This window comes from Artemia franciscana, chromosome 17 (genome assembly GCF_032884065.1).
Source record: "Artemia franciscana chromosome 17, ASM3288406v1, whole genome shotgun sequence".
Taxonomy (NCBI): domain Eukaryota; kingdom Metazoa; phylum Arthropoda; class Branchiopoda; order Anostraca; family Artemiidae; genus Artemia; species Artemia franciscana.
Window position 1 is genome coordinate 43,469,602 of NC_088879.1, and position 27,316 is coordinate 43,496,917.

Genomic DNA, 27,316 nt, shown 5'->3' on the forward strand with positions numbered 1-27,316 from the left:
TATATATATATATATATATATATATATATATATATATATATATATATATATATATATATGTGACTTGGTTATCCCTATCAAATGTGCAATGCTCATGGCCGGGTTGTATATTTCAATATTAAATCCTTTCTTTACCGTATAAACTACCCTGTATAATTTTTATTTCAGTTTGCACTTCCCGTACTGATCAATTGCCCTGTTGATCATTAATTTGAGAACACAAGAGGACATTCATCCTTGTCGAGTGGTTAGAGTGCTAGGCTTGAAATCCAGAAGACAGGGGGTTTGAGTCCTGGTTTCACTGATTATTTCTTTCTGAATGAAAATCGATGGTGTGACTCTATAAGCTCAGCCAGAGTCTACCCAGCTCTAAATGGGTTCCTGAAAGAAATCTGGGGAGAAACGACGAGATGCATCGAATGATTTACCCCCCAACCACACATCGCGCTACCCTTCGAAGGCAGAAAATCAGGAGATTGGTACATGCGCTATGCAGACCATTGGTCAGTCTGTGAATTTTTTTTAGCATTAATCTTTGGCCCGTATCTTAGAAGCAAAATTTTCTAAAATTTCAAGTTCAGAAAAAGGAGAAACTTTACCTTTCACAATGAATTCCTTCATACCCAGGAGGACATTCAGTACAAACATAATCATCTCCATTGCCCAATATCATGCAACTTGGGCTAAAATTATTTGAAGCATTTTCAAGTGGGCATGCGCATCGCTTACAAGAACCCAAAGCTGGGTTGCCGAAATATCCTTGTAAGCATTCCGAGCACTGAGCTCCAGCTGTATTATGTTCACATTCCTGGGAAAAAGAATCAGAATTACAAATGTAAGAATTATATTTCGGCTATGAAAATGGTAAAGAATGTGGCACTAGGCTCCATAGCCCAAACCAACGGCGCTGATCTCAGTTTCATGGCCCTTCGACATATTAAATAGAAAAGACAAGACATTGCCGACTTAAAACTGAAAATGGCTGAGTTTGACCAAGTTCAGGATCTGTTAACTGACTCTGCTCTTAAGATTACTGAATTAGAGGAGAAAATGACAATGGCAGCAAATACTGAATACGAATTGATTCATCTCAGGAATGAATATGAGGTTCGTTACCTCATATAGCAGAAACCAAAATTAAGGCTCTTAACAAATTCTCTCAGAATTTTGGACTAGTTAGATCCTTTTTTTTATCCGAGAAAATCCCAAGATACCAATTTTTCCAAAAAAATTTTTGGAAAAATTTTTTCCATATTCCAGAACAAAGGTATTATAAGTTTGTTTTGGTGTTACTTGGTTGTTTTACATTTCTTTTTTCATAGGCATATATTTTGGGGGTATATATAGTGGAATATGAATATGAGGTTCGTAACATTAGAGGTTCGTTTTTTTCTTATCTCTTGTCTCGATATGTTCGATAATTTCATCTAGGCAACTGCACTGCAGGGTGGGCTCAGGATCCTGTTTGATATATATATATATATCATTATTTTTTTCATACTTTCTATTTAATTGCAGGGCCGTTTTTTCAATCTTCGAGGCATATTCGACATAAAAAATAGGAGTAGCCTAAATGTCACATTCAGACTACAAAACTAGTCGTTTGATGAAAGACCTACGTTACTGATCAAATCCTAGTGGATAAGAAAATTCTGCCTACACTACTTTGCCTACACTAAAGTAATCTACTTTCAATGCTGATTTTAAATATGTAACCCTAATTAACTATAAGCTTACTGATCAGCATTTATGTTTATATTTAGAGACATTACGTTTCTTAATTGTGTGGCTCTATATTAAAACTCGGGACATTTCATCAAAAGACCGGTTTTACCATGTTATTCCAACGTATAAATACTTTTTGTTAGGCATATTTGGGGGAATTTGGTCCCATTTCTCCTATTGTTGAGTTGATTAAAAAGTAATAAAATTTGAAATTTTTTCTGTTCTTTTGGTGGGCTTGGGAGCCTGGAAAGGTGAGATACTTATTGTTTTTATTTTATTTTTGTGGATAGTTTAAAATAGAAAATTAAAGATTTTGTACCATGAATAGAAATTAATAATACCTGGCGTGTTTACTTTAAGTCGTGTGTTAATTTTTATCTATGTATTTACCCAGCACTTAAGAACTTAGAATGTTAAAACCTTAAAACGAGGGTTTATTGAGTCACCATATTGGATAAAAAAAATGTAAATACAAATTCTACCAACAAAGTTCTCAGACCAAATAATCTAGTAATTGCTAATCTAGTAATTCACCTAAATATTTGTCTGTGATGCACTCTTTCCCTTTTTATCACCCTATCTTAGCAGACTCGGATGGGAGGGTAAAAATGTTCCTTTTTGGTTTTATCCTTATTATTGTCACTTTAGCTTAAAAAATTCCTCTGCAGATGAGGAGCTTTCACACTCCTTTGATTATATTCAAATCTTGATAAGATCTTATCAGACTTGATACTTCCATATTAATGGTACGATCTTAGTTTGAACCTTGTGAGGTATTTTCGTGTAAGCCCCTCTCCCTCTGCTGTGTATTGGGGGCGGAGGGATAATTGAATTCCATGACGATTTTGCATCATAAACTGATGACATCATGTCAGATAAGGGCCCTTCATGCTGCTGTAAGATATTAGACTATGGCCTGGTCATATTTTGCCAACTAAAACACCAAACGTAACCAACTTGGTTACGTAACCAAACACCAACTTGGGTATATTGTGTAAGTTCCCACTTAACCAATTCCAACGATCAACTTTCACTTCACCGTCCTTGGTACTTGCCGTCAGTTTTCACGAAGTGCAGAAGATTAGAGAGAAAAACCAACATTAATTACATAAGATGGACCCATTTAATTTGCTTAAAAAAAAGGAAAAAAAAGATTTTGGGATAAGAGATAGAAAATTTTGAAGACAAATGCCAATAACTAACGAACTGAGAACAAAAATGAAATTTGTCAAAACAAAAACTTTTCTTTTACTTGAATCCTGGGAACTTGAGGCCCCGGACCTCATTCCCACTCCAAAACATTGACTCAGTGGCCCAAAAATAAAATCAAATAACCTTTGGAGATAGAAAACACTGTCAAAAACTAAAATGAGAAGTGACCAGTTATATATTAGGATTAGTCCCCTAAAAAACCCCATAATAAGAACATTTTGTTGATTTTTTTGGTTGTAAAATTGTTGCATTCCAGAGGAATTATTCTGTTCGGAATTACCAGTTTTAATAAAGAACAAGTTAAGTAGTATCATAAATAGTAAGGGGCTAGGGGGGTTACTCTCTGAAATGTAGGGCAGTTTCTAAACTTTTTAGTTTTATATTATAATTAGTCTAGTTTCTAATTAGAACAATTGGTTTCTAAAAATTCTAATTTCATTGTTTTTTACTTCTAAGAGATATTTTTTTTTTAATTTATAATTTAACCTCAACTAAAAATTGCAATAACTAGCAAGCCTTTCAAAGCCGTTAAATTGATACATTCCTTTTATATAAGATGTCAGTAAGTCCAAGATAAACTGGGCCTCAGAAATATTCGTACAAATTTATCCATTTGTTAATTATATAAGATTTCCAAATACATTTTTCAATCCCACAAACCAATGATGAGCAGCACCAGAATTTTTGGCAAAATCTTTTGGCGGGTATCTTGTTGGTTGCATTGGTTGTTTTTGTTTTATTTAGTTCTTTTTTTCTTCTGTTCTTTTTTTTAGTTCTTTTTTCACTAAATCTGATTTCATAAGCCAAATATAAACGTTTGTAAATCTAATTAAACCATGGCTCTAAAAAAAGGAAAACATATTGCAAAAGCACTTTGCGTCTTTGCAAAGGCGACATATAACTTACGTAACAAATCCCTGTATCAGGGTCACAGCTTCTAGCATGCCCATTACAATCACAAGGCTCACACTGCCCCAATCTCATGACATGACCATAATCACAGTCTTCGCATGATAAACCGGCTCTCCCCTTAGGGCACTGACAACGTTCTACCCCTGCAGCCGTCGATTCCCCAGGCTTTGCTGGTTCATTTGAGCATGTTAGCAAGTCCACCAAGTGAAGACTAGAATAAAATGTGAAAAACAATTATGTAATATAATAAATAGTATAATGTAATAAATGAATAAATAATATATATAGAATAAATGATTATAAAATAAATATATAAAAATTAAATTATGAATACATAAATAAAGAACTTTGTAAATGTATAAAAATAAATATATAAATTCCAAATAAGTAAAATAATCGAAAAATGAAAAACAATACAACATAACATAATAAATATGAAATAAGAACTAAATATAATCTGAGATTATATAATCTGAGATATATATATATATATATATATATATATATATATATATATATATATATATATATATATATATATATATATATATATATATATATATATATATATATATATATATATATATATATATATATATATATATATATATATATATATATGGGGAGTCCGATGGCTTCGCAGCCGGGCCTCGGCATGCCTCTACGTATGGATTCTCATTGTCGCTTGTCTTCTTCTCGCGATCAATTTGAGACAATTTACTGTTTTTTCATATTGTTGTCTTTTCAAAGATGTTTGGTTATTAAATTAAGTCCACTTTCTAACAACAATAGGCTATCTACTATGCTTCGAACTTTGGTTTTCTTTTTTACGTTTTTGGGTTGTGGCAATCCCTTGTTACAATATATCCACATATTTTTGCATTTGCTAGCCGCCGGGCCCCGGCACATGGCACGCGGTAGGCTTCTATATAGATTCTATATAGATATATAGATAGATATTCTTCTATACATATATATAGATTCTCATTGTCACGTCTCTTCTAACCGCAGACAAATTGCTGTCTTTTAATGCTAAACTTAATTCAAAAATACTTGATTGTTACCGCAAGTCCGATTTCTATTGACGATTTCTATCAATAATTAACAGTTTTTCGCTGCAGTTTCTCACAATTAACAGTTTTTTTCAAACTTCTGACCCAGCTAGAACGTTTTATCAGGCCAGAATATCCCTGGATGCCATTTTTGCCGAAAAAATATGAAGCTGTTTTTGAGAAAAAATACATACATACATACATACACAATTATTGCTTACTTGAATATCTATATATATAAAAATAAGTTGTCTGTGTGTGTGTGTGTGTGTCGAGTGACGTCATGTTTGTGTGTCGACTGACGTCATGTTTGTTGATTGACGAAAATACATACCGGGACATCGGGACAAAAATGACGACCGGGACACCGGGACATCTATATACATAAAAGTAAGCTGTCTGTGTGTCTGTGTGTCGAGTGACGTCATGTTTGTGTGTCGACTGACGTCATGTTTGTTGATTGACGAAATTACACACCGGGACATCGGGACACAAATGACGACCGGGACACCGGGACATAGGGAATATAAATGACGACCGGGACACTCAAAGAGAAAGCGACCGGGACACAAGGAATGTTCGATTAGCAATCACCATCAACAAGGCACCGGGACACACATGACGACCGAGACAAAGGGAATATAAATGACGACAGACCGGGACACCGGAACACAAATGACGACCGGGACAAAAATTACGACCGGTTCACCGGGACACAGGGAATATAAATGACGACCGCGACACTCGAAGGAAATTACAGATTGGGACACTGGGACACAAATGACGACCGGGACACAGGGAAACAACAACAACGGGGGCATCGGGGACATAGGGGGGTATATAAATGACGACAGGGACATAGGGAATGTTCGATTAGCAATCACCATCAACAAAGCTCAAGGGCAATCATTAGAATAATGAGATATAGATCTGAATACAGATTGTTTTTCCCACAGACAATTATATGTTGCATGTTCAAGAGCCGGTAAACCTGACAATCTATTAATATGCACAGACAATGGGACAGCCAAAAATGTTGTACATTCGCAAGTTTTACGTAGTTAAATATATATATATATATATATATATATATATATATATATATATATATATATATATATATATATATATATATATATATATATATATATATATATATATATATATATATATATATATATATATATATATATATATATATATATATATATATATATATATATATATATATATATATATATATATATATATATATATATATATATATATATATATATATATATATATATATATTCACAGGTGGGACACAGGGACACAACTACAATGGCGCGTAACTAATATGGCGCGTAACGACTTGCACGCGTGGGGGGGCTTGGGGGGGTTGCGAAGCGCCCCCACCATCTAGGTGTTGGGGTGGCGCAAAGCGCCACCCCAACAGCTAGTATATCCATATATATAAAAATAAGTTGTCCGTCTGTCTGTCTGTCGAGTGACGTCATTATAAGGATTGAGCTGTATGTCGTCATGAAGTTGTTTGTCGACTGACGTCATGTTTGTCAACTGATGAAATTACAAACCGGGACACAGGGAATATAAATGATGACCGGGAACCTCAAAGAGAAATTACAGACTGGGACACCGGGACACAAATCACGACCGGGACACAGGGAATATAAACGACGACCGGGACACAGGGACACAACTACAACGGGGACACCGGGGGCACAGGGGGGATATATAAATGTGGACCGGGACACAGGGATTATTCGAAGAGAAATTAAAGACCGGGACACAGGGAGGCAAATGACGACCGGGACACCGGGACACAGGGAATATAAATGACGACCGGGACACTCAAAGAGAAATTACAAACTGGGACACCGGGACACAAATGACGACCGGGACACAGGGAATATAAATGACGACCGGGACACAGGGACACAACTACAACGGGGACGCTGGGGGGCACAGGGGGATATATAAATGACGACGGGGACACAGGGAATGTTCGATTAGCAATCATCATCAACAATATTATAATTTTAACAGTAGACGCACCTTCCGGTATGCCTACTTTGTTACGACTTATCTCTTCGGACAAGAGAGCGACGGGCGATGTGTACATTTCTCAGAGCTTCCTTCAGGTTGGTAAGCCTTACTTCTAAATCCGCCTTCTTCTCCATGATAAGATGAAAGTTCCGTTTAAGTTCTTATTGTAACCCACCCTCTCCCGGACATAAGCTACACCTTGATCTGATTTATTAGCCTAAGCAATTGGGAGCAGTTATTTATTTAATCCCCTAAACGACGGTATCGCCACCCCAACAGCTAGTATATATATATATATATATATATATATATATATATATATATATATATATATATATATATATATATATGTAATGAAAAAAGAAATCACCAATACAATAGCACAAACACATAACAAAACAAAAGACAGAAGGAGAAGGGGAAGACTGTTTTCCTACATTAGTAGTTAATATAGATCAGTACTTGAATGAGGCCTTATCCCTACTCATCCATACAATCACATAGGTCAAACAGCATAGCCATACACAATCAACCATAACGAATAATCCATGGACAGGCAGCCGTGTCGTAAGTAAGTATAAGTCGTCATTTACCAAATATGAAAAAAAGACAAATAAATCAGAGACAACAACCTAACACAAGGGCTCATCAGGAGCATACACTTGCCTATAGGGTTTCGGTACATTAAATTCCCTACCCAGGCAAGTGGCGTGCCTACCATAAATTCGCCATGGTGTCCCCATGCTAGGTATCACCCCCAAAATATATGCCTATGAAAAAAGAAATGTAAAACAACCAAGTAACACCAAAACAAACACTTCATACCTTGGTTCCGGCCCTCGTATATTTATATTACGAATTCACAATCTATATTGATGCTAAACAATTATTTTAAAAAATTTCACTATATCAAATTTTCTCTATTGATGAAAATATGACCTAGATAAAATTCAAGGAAATGAATGCAAAATAAGATCATTCGAAAACAAGATATATGCAAAATCCTCCAAAAATCCACTGTCAAATATTAGGGACACGCCAAACTCAATAACAAAGAAAATCAGAATCAACCAAAGATTTCGTTAAGTATCTCAAGATAATTCTGTCGGTATTGAAAACTAAATCTTTTAAATTGCCAAGTTAATTTATTTGCAGAAAAATCTCTGAAAATCAATTTTTTGGCTTAAAATTTTACATCTATTTTCAAAATCAACATAATTACTACAAATCCTTGCATATCTAAGTAACTGTGAGTAAAATGCTGAATATGTGATATTTGAGTGTATATTACTTTCAGGGAACAGGAAATTAATCACATCAAAATCGAAATCATCCGTTTTATTATACATTTTAAAACCTAATTTATTATTATCAGAAATATTAATATTCAAATCTAAGAAATGATCTTCTAGACGAGTGCCATGACTAGGTTCAAGAGTAAGCTCTGATGGATATATATTTTTAGAAATATCAATAAATTCCTTACAATTTAAAACCAAAATATCATCTAAATATCTTTTATTATTTGACAAAACATGTTTTAAATTATTTGGATTATTCTTATCCATCATATATTTATATTCGAGTTGACTTAAAAACAAGTCAGCTATAAATGGGCTGGCGTTCCCCCCCCCCATGGGAATTCCCACGATTTGCTTGTACAGATTACCATTAAATCTTATATAAGTATTATATAAAACAAATTCTAATAAATCAAAAATCATATCTAAGCTGTAACATCTCGAGCTAACTGTAGTCTTAAAGCACTTAGTCCATATAGCTTTTAAGAACCTCTTACTAGATAAGAGGAAAGATTTATTGATAACCGTTTTTAAATTTTCTAACACTACATTAAGTGATAAATTAGTATACATTGTCATAAAATCGAAAGACTCAATTCTTTTAGCTAAAACCACTGTTAAAGAGTCTATCACCTGCAGTGAATTATTAACACTCCAGTATGGATTAAAATTCGAAAAACTTTTAATATCAGAACAAAAGGTTTTAAGTTTATATATATAGTAGTAGTAGTAGTAGTAGTACTACTACTGCTACTTACAGCTCACTGCAGCAATAAGCCGCCTGAGGCTAATGCAGCTACGCGCAATCCTTCTTCACCGCATTCTGTCCTACACCGCCCTCCCAGGAAGTTTTCATTTCCCAGAAATGTTTCCTTCCAACTTCTTGTCACCCCAACTGGGGGCGACCTGCTTTCCCTTTGGCTCTAGACGGTTAGCCAAAAATGACACCCTTTGGCAATTTGTCATTCTTCATCCGCAGAACGTGCCCTAGCCATCTCAGCCCCTCTCTCATTATAGCCCTAGAAAGCAAGATTGAACCACACTTTTCGTCTACTGTTTGACACAGCCTACTGTTTTACATACAGTCAGTCAGTCTGGTACCCAAAACAATCCGTAGGCATTTTCTCTGGAAAAAATTCTAGTAAGCCTTCCTCTATTTTTTGGAGTGCCCATGCTTAAGAACCATGCTTCACCACTGTCATCACTGTAGCTTTCGAGATTCTAATCTTGGTTTACAAATTTATCTTACTATTCTTCAAAAAAATTTTATACTGTGAAAAAACACCCTTGGCCTTGGCTATTCTATTTTTAACATCCTCACTTCACCTACTGTCTTTACTAATAATACTACCTAGGTAAGTGAAGCTGTCCAATTCATCGATCATCTCGTTACGCAACATCACCTTTTCATCTTGACTTATTCCTAGCCTTAGTGATCTAGTCTTCTTAACATTCATTTTCAATCTTATCCTCGCTCCCTGAACTCGCAAAACCTCCAAAAGTTTATTCATTTTGCTCATACTTTCATCTAGGATACCTAGGATACTTTTGGCAAACATGTACAATAATAGGTTAAAGCTTGGGGTTGACCTGCTTAAATGTCCTACTAAACATGAAATATAGGGATTTTAGCCCTATATTCTTCAATTTTTTTCAAAAGGAAGAGGTTTGCCTTTCAGCCAAATCATAATAAAACTTGTATACTTGGGATCAATTCAAAAATACATATTTTTTAACTATTTCGAACAATTTTTACTTGTCTATCTTCTTTCTTTTTCTTTCCGTGTCATACTTTTTCATCATATCATTCATTCTAATCGCTTTCGCTTTCTCAACACCAAACAGCTGTATTATTCTTTTTGTGCAGTACTTTAGCTTGTGTAGTGTTCTCTTCTTGTGATTAAGCAGTGTTGCATTTACTTTTCTTTTTCGACCCCTGATTTTTAACTTCTATATAATGAGAGATTGTACTATGGGCATTTTGCTACAATTTTTTTTCCTTTTTTGGTTAAACTAATTAATTGTTGGCTAAATTAAAACTAAAATGAATTAATTTCTGTTATTTGAGTTTAATTATTTTTTTCAAAATTAACCAATTTTAATTTGCCAGAAAGTAGTTTTTTTGGTTGAATTAATTTTATGTGGTTAATCTAGCTTAATTAGTTGAACAAGATAAGAAGTCATAGTTTCAGAAGACTAATTGACAGTGTTAAAATTTTCCATAAAATTTGACCTTCAGATTATAAATTAAAAGAAGAAATATTATATAGAAGAGCACGAATAATGAACAATTAGGCAAATTTCAAAATGCTAAAACTCGAAGAGAGAAAAAAAAACTCGTACCTGTGTTAAAGAATGATCAATTTCGGTATTGAAATTTAAATGGATCGGGATGGGAGCTTTTTGTGAATCTTTCATTTTTGAAATTTTCTAATATCTCGTTTTTTATAGCTTCAAGGGTGTTCTTTGTAATCTTACTGTAAAACTTACTGCTTAGTTATATTTTACTACCATCTATATATCTAAGTTTGATTAACAGAGCCTAGATGCTGCACTTTCCGGGCTTTACCTAGCCAAGTTTCCTTTCGGCGTTTCATGGATAAAACGCCAAAGGAATCATCCAATAGAAACACCCACTTTCCATTCCTGTTTTGGAAAACCAACTTTTTCAAATTTTCAATTGCTGATTAACTTTCCATTATGTTTGTAAGGACCAAAAAACAAACCCTTAGACGTGTTTCCACAACTTTGATTTGAAAAATGTTCCGAACAATTTTATTACAAGCCAACAGAAAATTCTACTAATAGTTGCTATTTAACTCCTTTATAAAACAGAACAAGAGAATTGTTGATAGATTTGTAGAGATAATTTCACATTTTCGACGAACAATAATAAAAAAAAAAGTGGAATTAACCCATCTGGAGGCAAGCGAAAACTAGGACTTCCACAAATAGTGTATGCAAAGATCATGACATAAGGTTCATTGGATAAATTTTATAGAATGGATCAAAGAATAAAGCCCAAAACAGAACGAGGTGGAGGAGGGGTGTACACAGCTGTGTCGGCCTCAGGCACCTTAAATTTGTAAGGAGGTATTAATGGTAGTAGAATAAGCATTTTATTATATTAATGAGGATTAAATATGTTATTAGCAATAAGTTAACTATTAGTATATTTAAAGGATTCTTTAAAGGGCTACTATGAAGGGCAGTGAAGGGTTATCTTCTTTCATATGAGGATTTGGCATATCGAACAAATTTTTAAGATTTTATTTAAATTCTCAATGTCATTAGGTGTTTTCCCCTATTTGGAAATTCAGGCAAATTTTCTGAGGGTTGTAGCTTTTGATGGGCGACTCTCAACTTAAAGAATCATATATATTTGGAATCAGAATAAAAAACCAATTCTTTTGATGCTCTTAAAGTAGAGTAAATTCAGTCCTAGGGATGGGAGAGTTTCCTTCACCACAGTGGGACGACTTCAACCAAGGACATATACCAATGCCTTAAGTACAGTATAAAGAAAAAGGGCTATCAAGCCTTTGAAAAATTAACAAAAGCTGGACAAGATAGGGATAAACAACATGTACCACCAATCAAAGACAGAGGACAGGGTCAAATTAATCTTGTTGTTTTTTGAGGCCATAATTCAGCTTAGCCCTCTTTCCTTTTTGATGCCATAGTTCAACTTAACCCACTTTCCTTTTTGAGGCCGTAGTTCAGCTTAGCCCTCTTTTCTTTTTGTGGCCATAATTCATCTTAGCTCTCAGCCTCGCTCTAATTGCGCAGTTTTATTAATGTGTCTGAAATTGGGCTAACCGTCCCATCACGAACCATTGTGGTGACAGACAAATATCAGATGAATCACTGTGAAAATTCGACGTCTTTTGAGAAATATTCCCAGGATTGTTTTCAATTTTTTTTTTAATTTCAATTTTCAAATTTTCGTACAATACCCGACCTTCATTCTTTCGTATTTTAATTGGTGGCCATCTTAAGCCGCAAATGCCGTAACTTTTGCAACGCAAACAAGTAGGTTGGATCTACGATACTTCAATGTCGGTGGTATGGTATTAGTCAGGAGGTTCTTTTAAGACAAGGAGGTTGCACTTCTGATGCATTAGGTCAGCTGGTATAAAATTTAATGAATGAATTGGGAGATCGTTTAAAAGCAAGGAGGTTGTACTTACGAAGCTTCAATTTGACTGGTATGATATTTGGCCCGAATTAAGATCCGTGTCAAATTCATTAGAACAGTCATCATCTTATCCCTATCAGCAACCTCTCCTGTTGCCATATCTGTCCAGAGATCTTCTAGTAAAGGAGCAATAAGAGTAACATTATCATCATCAGGGTAGTAATGGACTCCAAAAGCCAGACGAGTTTCATTACTCTGAAATAATACAATCATTGAAAATAAGACTAAACATAGGGAAGATGTTATAGATTTGAATTGGAATGCAAAGAGACAGGGGGCTTATGCAGACAACTGGTCAAACCCCCCTCCCCTCCCGCAAAAACACACAAACTTAAGATATATGACAGCCGTCCCTTTTCTTCGGGCGTTTGACATTAATTTACTCAATTTGTAAGTAAGGATAATTAAAAGGTATTCGATCAAATTTCTAATTTTATCATTTTTGAAGATCTCTTTTAAGTAGTTTTTTTTTTGTGTGTGTGTGAAGCCTCTTATTTGCATCAATTAATACCCTTATCCTTCAGTTTCCACTTTTTACATCGCTCCCGGAAGTACACTTCGTAAGTTTTAACCGTCATAATTAAAATAGCTATCTTAAAATTTTAATGAGGTGCCACGTGAGACAATGGAAACACCCAGCACATGGAGTGGTTTCCGGTGAACATCAGAATGGGTTCGGTTAATAAAAAGGGCTTTAAAAAGCAGAGCCTGTTATCAAACGAGGCCTTTCTCGACTTTCTACGACTTTATATGACAGCCTTTGAGTCTGAAAAATTTGTAAATCATTGCATACCCTTGCTCGCTTTCTCTAGGAATCAGAACCAGTCTTGACCAGCACCTTGCATGACTTCAAAAAGATTACTCCGATTTTGCTCTCACAAGCAAAATCGCCAAATTATATTATAATTAAATTATTTAATTTACTTAATTAAATTATATTTCATTAATGTAAATTAAATTGATTAATTAATAATTTAAATTAATAATTTAATTATAAATTAAATTATATTATATATATAACAAATCGCCAAATTAAAGAAGAAAAGCGAAATTCTAACAAATTTGTAACTCTAATAATTCTAAATCCATCATTGAAATTTCGCTGTTATTAGCACACACAATGCAATCTTACTTCTTCAGTCTGGGTATAGGCTTCTTCAATATACGGGAAATTTTACGGGAAATTTATTTGCATGGGATTAATTTGATGCTTCCGGGTATTCTACAAAATAGTAACCCAACCACAATATTTCGAGTGGGAGTATATATAGAAAAAGTTTTAATAAGAAGAAAAAGTTTTATATGATTAATTTCTTTTGTAGTTAGATTTGGTACTTTTTGCGTTGAATTCTGTTTTTTGTGTGTGTTCGTACTGTTGTTAATTTCCTTGCTTGTTTGTTATTTATTTATATTTTGTGTGTATATGGCCCACGGGTTTTCGAAATACACTTATCTATCTATCTATCTATCTATATAGATAAAACTGGGGTATTACGTTTGAATTTGAGGCTATTACACTAGGGGTAACTCCCCTGTAGATACTCATAGTTTGTTTTCCATTTAGGCACAAGTCCCTCAACCCTGGGGGGTCAATAGAGAAAAAAAGTTGTAAGTTACAATTTCTCTAAATTTTTTTCGGACGAGGCATACTTTGGATCAAAGGGAGAACTTCTTTATCTAATACCCTCACCCCTTCTTTAACTTGAGCGTTTCTCTCTACATGTTTCAGTAATTAATGTTGTTTCTTAACGTTTAACACTATTCCTCACGTACCTCAATCACGAAATCATAGGCCATATTTGGCTTTCCTCCTGTATCACCTCTTCCTCTAATCCAGGATACACGAGCTGTCAAATTTTCTCCGTAGCTTGCAATCCGCTTCCCTAAATAGCGCCTTGGGGCACTCCAGAAATAGTGATCCATATTATCCATGTCATCATCGGCTATTGTATAATGGCCATCTTCTTCAATGAAGGGTTTTTGGACACGCTCTCCAGTCAGATCTGTTACAAGCCAACCACCAAGGCTGCTAATCTGAAAAACAGGATACATAATTGATTGGTTATCAATTATACTGGACGCATTGACGGTATGTTTATACAGATTGATAAACGATATAGCCTCGTTTACAATATTTACGTGTTTTAACAATTCCCTTCCCTGGATTTTGTTATTAGAAGGTTATATATTAAAAAAAAAATATTATGTCTCGGGGACACATTACAGGAGCTTTTAAGGAATTTGAGCAAAAAGAAAGTTAAAAAGGTGAAAGTGAAAATGAGAAAGGAAAAATAAAGGAATTTGAGGAAAAAAGTTTTTTTTTATTTTTCTTTTTCGTTCAGGGGCCTGATATAGAAACAACTACATAAAGGAGGAGGGACCAATGTGGAAATTCAAAACTTTAATTTTCTCGTTTTTTGAATTGAGATTTATTTCCATTGCTAAGTCCTCTCTTTTTCTCCACAAGGAAAACAAATTGTCAGAGCATTTTTTTTGCTTTTTTGTTTTTTTTTTTTTTTTTGTTCTTGTTTTTTGTAGGAAAAAAAGAAGAAAAATCAAACCAATATTTCGATAAATCGAACCAGCATATCCAACAAGGCGTCCTCAGTATTGGGAAAGAAAAGAACCTAAACCATAACAATTTAATCAACGTAAGTAATATAAAATCAAATAAGAATAATAAGAAAAAAACAATAAAAATAGATACTCGAATATAAAACGAATATTCAGCTTCTGCGGTTTTTTCATGGAGTGGCGTTTATGTATATTGGTGCTATTTTTATTTTACTTATTTTTCGCTTTACATTCCTTGCTGTTCCTAAGTTATTATAGGTTGGATTCTTCCTTTCTAAACACTGAGGACCCCTTGTTGTATGCGGAAGAAACATTCACTTGATTATTCTTCTTTTCTTCTTACTGGCCAATGACCAAGACCGTGTCTAGGGAGTCACCAGGTTTGACCCCAGTCCTCAAATCTAAGAGATGGGTAAGGAAGGAGGGCTACTCAAATTTCGATATGGATAAAAATGTATAATTTAAACTGTATTCAGGCAAGGGGAATGATGGCTCCCACACAAATGTACACCCTAAAAAATAATAAAAGCAGATTTCGGCCCTTGTTTCATTTTTCACAACCAAATCTATCAACCCTAAGTTATACTTATATAAAAACAAAACAAAAATCAAAAATTGGCGTCAGATACGAATCCAATCGATAAAATCAAGAGAAAATGTAAAAGGATGTCGTACATTTTGGGATCAAAATGGAAAATTTGCAACCGCATGGTTCTGCGCAAAATCAAATCCCAGCTAGATTTATTTTTTTTACTCAGTTTTTTGTGGGTCATAGTCAGTATTAGGTGACACCGACGTAGCTTAGTAACAAAGCAAAGGGAAAGTCCTATGAGGGCAATCAGCATTAAACAAACTTGTTTCTTATGTTAGGGAATGTAATTTCTACCAGAAGCGCCATTTGGACCAAATCTTGGGGTGGACATGAACTCCATCTTTGGCCCCCTCCGAATCACTTTGTGTCGCGTCATTTAGGAAATGGGCATTAGACCGAACTCAATAATTTTATTATGTATCTAACCTACTTTCAAAGTTTGCAATGATTAATACCAAATAGCGTAATTACCCCAAGGGTCGTCAAGTAATTACGCTCTTTGGTTAATAGGCGTGCAGTAATTTCAAATCAATTGGACAGAATGGATTCTGCTGGACATAATGGATTATTATGGCCGGCAAAGGGCCCTTTGTAATGAAACCTTGGGCCCCCTGGAAAATCTGGGGTGGGCATTTGCCCACCCCTGACCCCCCCCCCCCCCACCAAATGGCGCCTCTGATTTCTACACGTTTATCTTAGCAAAAGAACAAGTCCAAACACTTCTGAGCTATCGAGGATAGCAAAAAATTTGGTTTTGCATGGTGTCAAACATGGGCTTGTTAATTATCATTGGTTTGTTAATTATAATTAATTAAAAAAAGGATAAAACTAGTTCAAAAACTTAAAAACAGAAAAGGATATAGTCGTAACACTAAGATTTGTAACACTAACATGAGCGTTGGAAGTTAATAATACGAAAGAACATAATAGAGTAACAAAACAATAGTAATAAGAGAACAGGAAAGAGAGTGAGAATACCAATGTATCTATAATAAAATAAAATATATAAAAAAGCATTCAAAACATTAGAAGGAATAGAAAACTACTAGCGCTAAAAGAAAACCATGTACTGATGATGAAATACGAGTGAGACTGGACGACGGAATAACTTTTCAGCAATTCATCAGAAGCTAAAAAAAGCAGAACGTCCTCAAACGAGGTGGGAAGACGTTATAAGAAATATTTTAAAGGAAATAGGAAGGAATATTGAGTGAAGCCCTGGATGGATCAGGCGATGGAGGAGTGTTGCCTGCTGTATTGATTTCAGTCAGCTTTGGGTTTCAATGAGCTATCTGTAATGGGATCATTAGCAGAAGTTTTGGATGATTTAAAGCTGGGATAGTAGTACTAGAAACTAGACCAGACGTTTTAGCCCTCACAGTCAAGGCGCCATCCAGGACGGGGGGTGGGGGGTAGGGATATACCCCCCTCCCCTCAAATAAAATCCTGGATAAGGCCCTGCTCACAATAGGCGTGAAAGACAAAAAAATTAACATTGAGCCCCACCCCCTAAAAAAGTCCACAATAGTTGTCTATTTTACATACCTTCCTTAGAGCCGACCCTGATGACGAACATTCTTTTGACAGATTGGAGCAAAAACACTTCGTACAGCCATTTGGGTTGCGTGCTTCCAAGTTGAAGAACCCTGACTTACAGCGGTCACATCTTTCGCCTTCAACATTTTTCTTTAAAAAATTAATTAATTAAAGCACGCAATACAAAAGAACATAAATCAACTGATCAAAAATGGGTGTAAATTAAGAATCTTTTGGTTGTTGACAGAGGTAATCACGCAACGTAAATAAGCTATTGCTTGTTAATTGCCTCTTAATTATACTGAATAAATGTTAATAAATTGAGAGGAAGTAGTCAATCTGGACTTGTCCCAGTTAAAGATAAGAACGGGGCCACAATTAGTGATAAGGAATAAATTAAAGAGAGATGGTCAAAACGTTTTGAGAATGTACTACACCGAGATAGAGTTACAGGAAAAGATATAGAGAAAAATGGAATAAATTATTATACCTTGGATGCGAAGGAAGATTTGTTTTGTGAGGAAGAATTAATGACAGCACTAAAATGATTAAAACACAATAATGCTTTAGGTGCTGATAGTGTGGTAAATGAGTTTCTTAAGTACAGCGGCTATAAGGTTAGAAATAAGTTACTGAAGATTACGAATATTATTTTGAATAAGGGGAAGTACCAAGCGATTTTAGGAAAACCCTAATTAGACCACTGTATAAGAAAGGTGGTAAGAGTGAGTGAGGCAATTATCGAGGCATTAGTCTGCTCTCTGTAGGAAGTAAATCACCTAGTAATATTATACTTTTTAGACTGAGAGATGCTTTAGACAAAGTTTTAAGAGAAGAACAGTGCGGTTTTAGAAAAGGCAGAGGATGTGTTGACCAAATTTTCAATCATTTGAAAAGTACCTCAGTTATTAAACACCTTTGTTCCTCAGTTTTATATATTATGAGCTGGCGTTTCATTATGTTGATAGAAGAGGTTTAGCAAAGGTTTCATCCTTGTATGGCATACCATACATATACATTAAAGTGATTGTTGCTATATACGAGAATAACACTGCTGTGGTTAAGGTAGGAAATGAGGTTAGCTGCTGGTTTCGTATTAAATCAGGAGTTAGGCAAAGCTGTGTTCTATCCCCCTTTATATGGATCATCTTGATGGATTTTGTCTTAAGAAACACATGAAAGGCAATTGAGACCACAGAATTAAACGGGGAGAAAAAACTCACCTGGACTTAGATTAAGCTGATGATTTAAGCATCCTAGATGAAAGTGTGAGCAAAATGAATGAACTTTTAGAGGTTTTGCGAGCTCAGGGTGCTAGAAGAGGGTTGAAAATTAATTTTAAGCAGATTATGTCACTAAGAAGAGGATTAAGTGAAGATGAAAAGATGACGCCAGGTCACGAAAAGATTGATCAGGTGGAAAGCTTCACTTACCTTGGTAGTATTATTAGTAAAGAGGTGACAGCAGTGAAGATGTTAAAAATAGAATAGATAAGGCTCAGGGTGTTTTTTCACAGTTAATAAAAGTTTGGAAGAACAGGAAGATAAGTCTGAAAACCAAGATTAGAATATTGGAAGCTAAAGTGATGACAGCGGTCAAATATTGCTTTGAAGCATATGAACTCCGAAAAGTAGATGAAGATTTGCTAAATATTTTCCAGAGAAATTGCTTATAGATTGTTCTGGGTAACCGGCTGACTGACCGTATTACAAACGTTAGGCTGTACGATAAGTGTGCTTCAATTCCGCTTTCTAGGGCTATAATGAGAGAAAGGCTGGGATGGCTAGGGCATGTTCTGCGGATGAAGGATAACAGTTTGCCGAAGATTGTCCTTTTTGGCTAACCGCCTAGGGTTAAATGGAAAGTAGATTGTCCGTGGTTGGGGTGGGAGGATGTCATAAAGAAAGATTTGAAGGAAATGGGGACTTTCTGGAAGGGTGTAAAGAGGGAGGCTTTGAGTAGATTGGGATGGAGGAGGAGCTTGCGTAGCTAGGTTGGCCTCAGGCGGATTAATGTTGCAATGAGTTATTATTCGTTAGTAGTAGTAGTATTTATATTTAATTATCTTATTTATATGTTCATTAACTTAATTAAATTTCATTGTTAATTGTTAAGGTTTCCAGACCCTGAATGTCATCAGGAAAATATCTATCCCCCTTTGACCCAAATTTAACTTGCAATTGCATGTTTAAATAGTGTGTGGCGTGAAAAATGCATGTTTATTGTTGCCAGACCTTCCGTAACCGGATAACAAAAATATGTCATTGTGAGTGAATAATTAGTTCACTTTTATAGCAGATGAAAAAGGGAAAAAAACACTCTCAAAAAAATTTTGTGAAAAATTAAAAAGAAAATACTCAATTTCTGAACTTGCTAAAATGAATAAATCCTCATTTTGAGGAACTGGAGGAATGTTCAACTGGAATTTGTCATATTTTCAGTTGGAAAAAAGTTCAATTTGAATTCTTTTATTTTCTTTTCTTCTGTTCAGATTTTTCGTCAGTCGGTAAAATGTGTTCATTGTATGTGTTCTATTGAATGTCTTTTAAAAAGAGGGGTCCAAAATAGTCTTTTCTTCAAAAAAAGGACTTACAAGATTTTTTTTTTCAATAAAAATTCTAATCCTGAATATACAGTGACGTCGTTTAACCTTTTTTGTCCGGAAAATGAATAATTTTCTAATAAAAATCAACTGAAACGGTAAAAAAATTTTACCTTGCATTTGCAAAATCCTTCATCACAACTTCCTTCAGTTCCATCAGGATCACACGGACAGGGTTCACAATTTGGGTAGTTTCTATATCCTTGAGCACATTGTTCACAAAATATACCCCCAAAACCCTCCTTACATCTACAAGATCCTGGTACCTAGAAGAAAAGGTCAATTTTAAATATTAGCAAATGAAAGGCATCTATCTTGTCTTCCAAATCGATGAGTAGGCTTACCAGGGATTAGAGAAAACTACAACCCGGTAAGTGCCAAACTTCTTCATGCCCTATTTTGTTAGTGCATTTAACAAGTGGCCCTTTTTGTGCTTTCTTTGTGATTTTAGCGTTCATTAGTGTTTAGTGTTGATTTACAGATCTACTGTTAAGTGTTGGTTTCTGAGATTTAAAATTATCGAAGTATTCATTATTTAGTGCTACAACAGCAACTTAATTAAGTGAATACGAATATAGATTTTAAAAAATAAGTTTAAGAAATATATGTCAAATCATTGAAGTCTATTCTGGACGTCCGTGGACGGATGTCCATCCAATAGATGTCCATTTCTGGAGCAAGTTATACCTACCCTTCTCATAACATTTAATAATTGATAATGTCTTTCAGATATTATTGAGATAATAAATAATTTAAAAGATAAATAAATATCTTTTTTAGGTAATTTATTGATCAGCTACCAACTTTTCGGGTACTTTATATTCAGATCTTATTGATAATTTATTTTTTGGGATAGTTTTATCTTTGTAAATAACAAAGGATTTGCTATAATTTATAAAATAAATAAATAGTTAATTATATAAACAAATGTAATAGCAAATAGTAATATAAAAAAAGGAAAATGGGAAAGGAGTTTTATAGGACCTGCAAAAATACTGGATGAAAAAATAGGGATTTTTCAAATGGACAACCGCTTCTCTTCTTCAGCGCTATAGCAAAAAGTTGGAAGGAAACGCGTTCACATTGTCTGAACGAAAATGTAAACGATATTTGTAACTTCTGAAGGTTCTCCGTATTTCTAGGTTTGCTTTCCGTTTTGTTTGCTTTCATTTGCTTTGGTTCTTTCACATTTTCTTTCAGACAATGTGAACGTGTTTCCTTCCAACTTTTTACTATAGTACTGAAGAAGAGAGGCGGTTTTCCTTTCGAAAACATCCGTATTTTTTCATCCAGTATTTTCGTTCGCCTTATGAAGCCCCATTCACAGTTATCTTTTCTTTTTTTTTGTGATGCCAGGCCAAAATCGTTTACGGAATTGTCTTCTATAATAGCATAAAGTTTGATAAACAAAATTTCATTTTTGTTTTTTGAAGATTTAGTTCTCAGGAACACACCACGGGTTATTAAGTAACATGATATTATATGGGAAGGTAAAAATTTCAAAGACTTAATATTTACAGATGATTTCGATTCTCCTTGTGAATGATCAGACGAGAAGATTGACCGAGTGGATTGGTTCATTTATCCTAGGTAGTGTTTACGTTTGCGAATGGGGAGGAAAGAGGACATGAGAAAGGATTAAACGAAATAGAACAGTCATGGGGGAAGGGGTAAAGAGTAAAGATATGAAAAATCAATAGAAAATAGTATTGGCAGCTGACAAGACAGAAATTTGAGATCATGCAAAACCACAAAATCACACGCAACGCCATCTATGATTATTCAAGCAAATCAAAAAGTTAGCAATAAAGGCTTAAATCCAAATATCACTTTATTTCTGATTTTGTTTAAATATTTTTCTTGGTTGCTTCACGGTAGGCCGAAAATAAAAGACTCCAAAGACACTGCCAAAAATGGAATAGAGCAATTATGTACATTTTTGCCTCGTTATCGCTTTTCAGGTACTTTTTTCTTTTTTATTTATTTTAAAAACTTAGTGATTATTTTCTTTTATTTTTTATTTTTTCTATTTTATTTTATTTTAATGTTAATCAAAGTTTGTTCTGAGCGTGTATAGTTTAGCTTGAATGCGCTGTCGCATATCCATGAAGAATAAGCAATAAATAACAACTAACTAACTTCTTTTTAAGTACCAAGGATAGTGAAAATGGAACCTGATTGTTTTGATCGGTTTGGTGGGAATTTAAACAATCATATTTATCTTCAATTTTTAGGACAAATCAGGAATGTATTCTTTTTTTAAAGAAAAATTCCTCCACATCTAGTTATGCAGTTCTGGTAGCACCGGGCAACAGAAGTTCAAAAGGAAACACAGACGAAAATAAGTGAAAAAATAAGCTAAACGCATATAGTAATAAACAGCTTAGGAAAGCATAATTTTACCTTGAAGTCGTAGGTTTCATTTAAAGGTTGTAGCTGTCCCTTGGAAGCAATCAGTTGAGTCTTTTAAGGGTGGAAGCAATGGTGGGGGGCAGTTGCCCCCCAATGATTTTGAGAACAATTATGATATAGCGCATGTAACTTGACTCTCTAGGCGTGGACCCTTCCCCTCCCCCAATAAAAATTCTGGAGCTACGTCCCTGGGAGCAACAAACTGTAAATGTTGAATATTTACGGATGAATGGCTTTGTCAAACTTAACTAAGTAAATTGATTTCTTAGATCACACTGCCTTTTTGCTTATGGAATTTAACAAACGAAAATATTGTGAAAACGGGCATAAAATGTTTAAAAGAATCAGCGGACGAAACAAAAACAAGCAACAAACGTTAAATAAAAGAGAACTTCCAATTTTACAACATCATATCCGGAAGCCTTTATCAACGTAATAAAATAAATAAGCCAAATTAAACAAAACATATAAAGCAAAGGAAAACAAAACAATAAGCAAAATTCACATCTTAATAGCTTTCTAATACTGGAAGTTATTAAGATGCGAGTTTTATTTTGTTTAATTTAACTTAACTCATTTTGTTTTGTTGTTTTTTTTTCATTGATAAAGGCTTCCGGACGTGAAGTAGAAACATCCGGATTTCTCTATTATTTAACATTTGTTGCTTGTTTTTGTTTTGTTTTGTCCACTGCTTTGTTTAACATTTTATACCCGTTTTCACTATTTAATTTGTTAACATCTGGAAGTTATTTAGGTTTTTATTTTCACGGTTCAGCATTAAAAATTGCCAAAAATGTGACACTGACTTAAAACGTTCGTAATTTATAAACATCAACAAGAAAATTATTAAAAAGTCATGGTTTTGAGGCATAAATAGACCTAAGATGGGTACATGGGGGGATAAAGCGTTTCCTTATTCTATTATCATCACTACTTGCAAGAAAGAATTCAATTAAAATTTGAGTTCATCCAAAATTTGAGTTGATATATTTTAGCCAATTTTGTGTATTAACAACTCTCGCTTTTTAAATTCAACGGAACAACTACCAACGGAGCAACGGAACACCTAGCCCACTAATTCGGAACATGGGAACAACTACCAACGGAACAGCGGAACAGCTAGCCCACTAATTCGGAACATGGGAACAACTACCAACGGAACAGCGGAACAGCTAGCCCACTAATTCGGAACATGGGAACAACTACCAACGGAACAGTGGAACAGCTAGCCCACTAATTCGGAACATGGGAACAACTACCAACGGAACAGCAGAACAGCTAGCCCACTAATGCGGAACATGGGAACAACTACCAACGAAACAGCGGAACAGCTAGCCCACTAATTCGGAACATGGGAACAACTACCAACGGAACAGCGGAACAGCTAGCCCACTAATTCGGAACATGGGAACAATGCGTAAATACGGTAAAACGGTAAACTACCAAATGTAGCCAGCAAAAAAAAACAGCTTAACAGTTCGTCATTACCATCATTATACATAAATATGGGTAAATACAGAAAAAAATGAATAAAACTGTAAACTATAAAAAGTAACCAGCAAAACAAAAGCTAGCTTGCGAGTTCAGTGTTATAAATCCGAAATACATAAGTCGGAGTAAACAATATGGGTAAATACGGTAAAAAACACAGTAAAAGGGTAAACTATAAAAAGTAGCCAACAAAACAAAGACTAGCATACCAGTTCATAATGTTCGTGCGCAATACATAAATCTGGTTAAATAATGTGAATAAATACGGTAAAACAGTAAATTATAAAATATAGCCAGAAAAATGAAAACCTGCTTACCGGTTCATCGTTATCATCCTCAATACATAAATATTTGTAAATAATATAGGTAAATACAGTAAAAAAAAATACTGTAAAACGGTAAACTATAAAAAGTAACCAGCAAAACAAAAGTTAGCTTGCCAGTTTAGCATTATAATCTGGAATACATAAATCCAAGTAAATAATATGAATAAATCCGATAAAAAAACCCAGCAAAATGGTAAACTACAAAAATAGCCAGTAAAACAAGAACTATCTTACAAGTTCAGTGTTATCATTCACTAACCATAAACCCTGGTAAATAATATGTGTAAATACAGTAAAAAAACACACAGTAAAACGATAAATTATAAAAAATAACCAACAAAACAATCAAGGTTTGGAGTCCATCGTCATCATCTGCAATACATAAATCTAGGTAATTTATGTAGGTCAGTACGGTAAAGAAAATACGGTAAAGCGGTAAACTATTAAAAGTAACCAGCAAAACGGGAACTAGCATACAAGCTCAACGTAAATCTGGGTAAAAATACAGGTAAATCCAGCATAAAAATACAGTAAAAGGATAAACCATGAAAAAAAGCAAAATAAAACTAGCTCACCAGTCCACCGCTGTCATCGGAAATACATTGTCCTATGGTTCCGAGAGGATTGCAGTTACACTTAAAACACGGCGTCTTATCAGTTGGTGAAACACCGGAAGGACGAAAGTAACCTGGTAAACATTTTTCACAATTTATACCAGTTGTAAAATCCTAGAAATAGAATAAACATCAATTGATAGAAAAAACATTCAATTGGTTAGACTTGTTGAAAATTAAATTGATAGCGTAAAATAGTTCTTTTATCCTTTTTTATCTAAAATATATTGAGGCCTTGAAAAATGAAGTTTGCGAAAATCTGTGTTCAATAAGACCCATTCACAACGAGATTTTTACTAATACTAAAATTCAGCCCGACCAAAACCCTGGTGATCATATTTTACCATTCGCAATGGATAGTTTAAACACTAAAATCAACATCCCATATATTTGCCTTTATCTCCGATCCCATATAGTCCTTGTTCTTTAGTCAGAATAAGGTTCTTGAGTTCAGAAGAGCTCCAGTTAGGGTAGCATCCATGATTTTTTCGGGGGGGGACTTAAAAGAGAAATTTTCGGGGGGGAGGGGTACAAAACTTTAACAAATGCATCAAAATTTGCTTATATTCATTTTTGTTACGTTTGTAGGAGTCGAGCAAACATTTTGGGGAGGGGCAAATCCCCCCGCCCCTCTGGATAAGACCTTGGCTCCAGTTGTTCGACATGATATTTACTTCATTTTTATTCTACTTTTTCAATTACTATTTATGTTTTGCTTACAGTTTTCTTCTCAGTTTGGATAAGGTTCAGATATTAGCCAATCATGTAATTTTATTAAAAAATTCTGATTGGCTTGCGCTTAACTAAATTCAGATCAATTTTTACCTCGTCTTGATATGGGCGAATATTTGGTTCGATTCTGCTCGGTTCGGGTTGAAAAATTATTTTTTTCCGGACGGCGAAGTTTTCTTGAAAATATACAAAGCCTTGAAAATTGGACTCAAAATGACTCAAGAATTATGTTTAAATAGGGCCAAAGTTTGTTAGGGGGGTAGGGGTGACTCCAAAGAAATATATATGATGTAAATGTAAATTAAAAGCAATTTTAGAACAATTGCGGAAATTTAGAGATCGCAAGGGGGCTAGGGGCCCGAAAGCCTGGAAAGTCCTCAGTTTTGACTCGATCTAGCTGTGGAAGCTGGCGAAATCGCTATTACGAACAGGCTTGGTTTCAACCTATTCACAAAATTAATTCTTGCTAAATTTCGGCATTAGTAAAATCTCATTAGCACAATCTCATTTTCTTTAATTCATGTATTGATAAGAACGAGTGTTGTTTCCCCAATATTTAAGACACAATTTTCAAAAACTGAAAGTTTTTCAAATCAATTAGGAATCCAACATTTCTCATTAGGATACGGTAATTCCAAGGCGGTAATTTTACAAAATGAATTTTGCAATAAAACGAAAAAATTGAAAAACACCTCTGGGGCTCTCAATTGTCACGAAGGAACAGTAGTGTGTACAGGGATGGGTTAGTTTTGCCTCCAAGGTCACACCAAATAATTTTAACATCAAAAGCAATGATTAATTAATGAAATGTATTTGCCTAAAAAGGGGGCTGTAAACCAGGTAAGCAAAAACCTTGTAAATTTTAGCAGCCAAAGATAATTTTTTCACAGACATTCTTGTAAATATCAATAATTTTAACCACTAGAACAGATTTAGATTATTTTTCGTAAATTATTAACTAATTATTCTAAATTAACTAATTATATATTTAAGTAAGTTATGAACTTAGCAAATTATGTTTAGTTTGTCATATTGCAGATGTAGTGCAACTTTTTTTAAACTTTTTTTTGATTTTCCCAACTGATCAGGAACCTAATAAATTCGTTCTTTTTTCTACTTCTGTTGCTCTACGTAGACATCCTCAAAATTCTCTACCACAATAAAATAGGTATTTTCGATCAATAATAATAATAATTAGTATATGCCTGAGAGTATGTGTACATACTCAGAAACTAAAAAATAAGCAGAAAACAAAAAACGAATAAAGTAAAAAATAACTTAGAAAAAACACAAAAAGAAAATAAAAGAAAGGAAGGTAAAATCAAACACAGCATCAACCATCACTTAGCTATGATCTTGACTCGGAACAGTCAAACAAAACGGTAAAACGCTGGGCTTGATGCTACTTTGGAAAGCAATTTATTTAGCTACATAAAACATTAAGGAATGGGCTCAAATCCTAAATCAGACCCTAAATTTAGTTCCTTAATTTCGATTTGAGTCTACTTTTGACTCTTGGTTTGAAAACACAATCCCATTGATTTAAATGCGGTTTTGTTCTAGTTTAAGATATGAATGAATGAAGTATTTTATTACCCATCAACATACAAAGTGAAAACAATGTTTCACTTTGTATGAAAACAGAGGAAAACAGGAAAGAAAATAATCACTACACAACATCACATAAAGCTGACTACAAACAGTTTGAAAAAGATTACCCATCCTGGGGTGGTCCATTTTTTTACTACGCAAGTTAGAAAATGGGTCGTTATGATGGGTCAAGGGGTAGGAGTAGATAAAAGGAAATAGTTGTCCAGCATATAATTTTGGTTCTGAATCCATGCTGGAGGTTCCGCTCGCCTAACTCAACTACTTTTCAAGATAGAAATAACCCTTCCTTTATAATTTCACCCATATAGTTCTTGCAACATCCCTGAGCTTGTTCTGAGTCTCCTCGAATTTCCTTGAATTTTGCGGAGTTTCCCTAA

At 34.4% G+C, this 27,316-nt stretch overlaps 1 protein-coding gene across 2 annotated transcripts in view; it reads right to left on the reverse strand.

The window, feature by feature from the left end:
- The window catches only part of LOC136038276 (laminin subunit alpha lam-3-like), a 395,732-nt gene that overhangs the window by 228,630 nt on the left and 139,786 nt on the right, over positions 1 to 27,316 (reverse strand). For both annotated transcript variants that reach the window (XM_065721399.1, XM_065721398.1), the window contains exons 9-15: positions 24,558 to 24,710; positions 19,867 to 20,019; positions 17,161 to 17,301; positions 14,223 to 14,483; positions 12,442 to 12,644; positions 3,844 to 4,060; positions 600 to 808 (exon numbers count right to left, since the gene is read on the reverse strand). In XM_065721399.1, the coding sequence (XP_065577471.1) occupies positions 600 to 808; positions 3,844 to 4,060; positions 12,442 to 12,644; positions 14,223 to 14,483; positions 17,161 to 17,301; positions 19,867 to 20,019; positions 24,558 to 24,710 (1,337 nt within the window). The remainder of the gene's footprint in view (positions 1 to 599; positions 809 to 3,843; positions 4,061 to 12,441; positions 12,645 to 14,222; positions 14,484 to 17,160; positions 17,302 to 19,866; positions 20,020 to 24,557; positions 24,711 to 27,316) is intronic.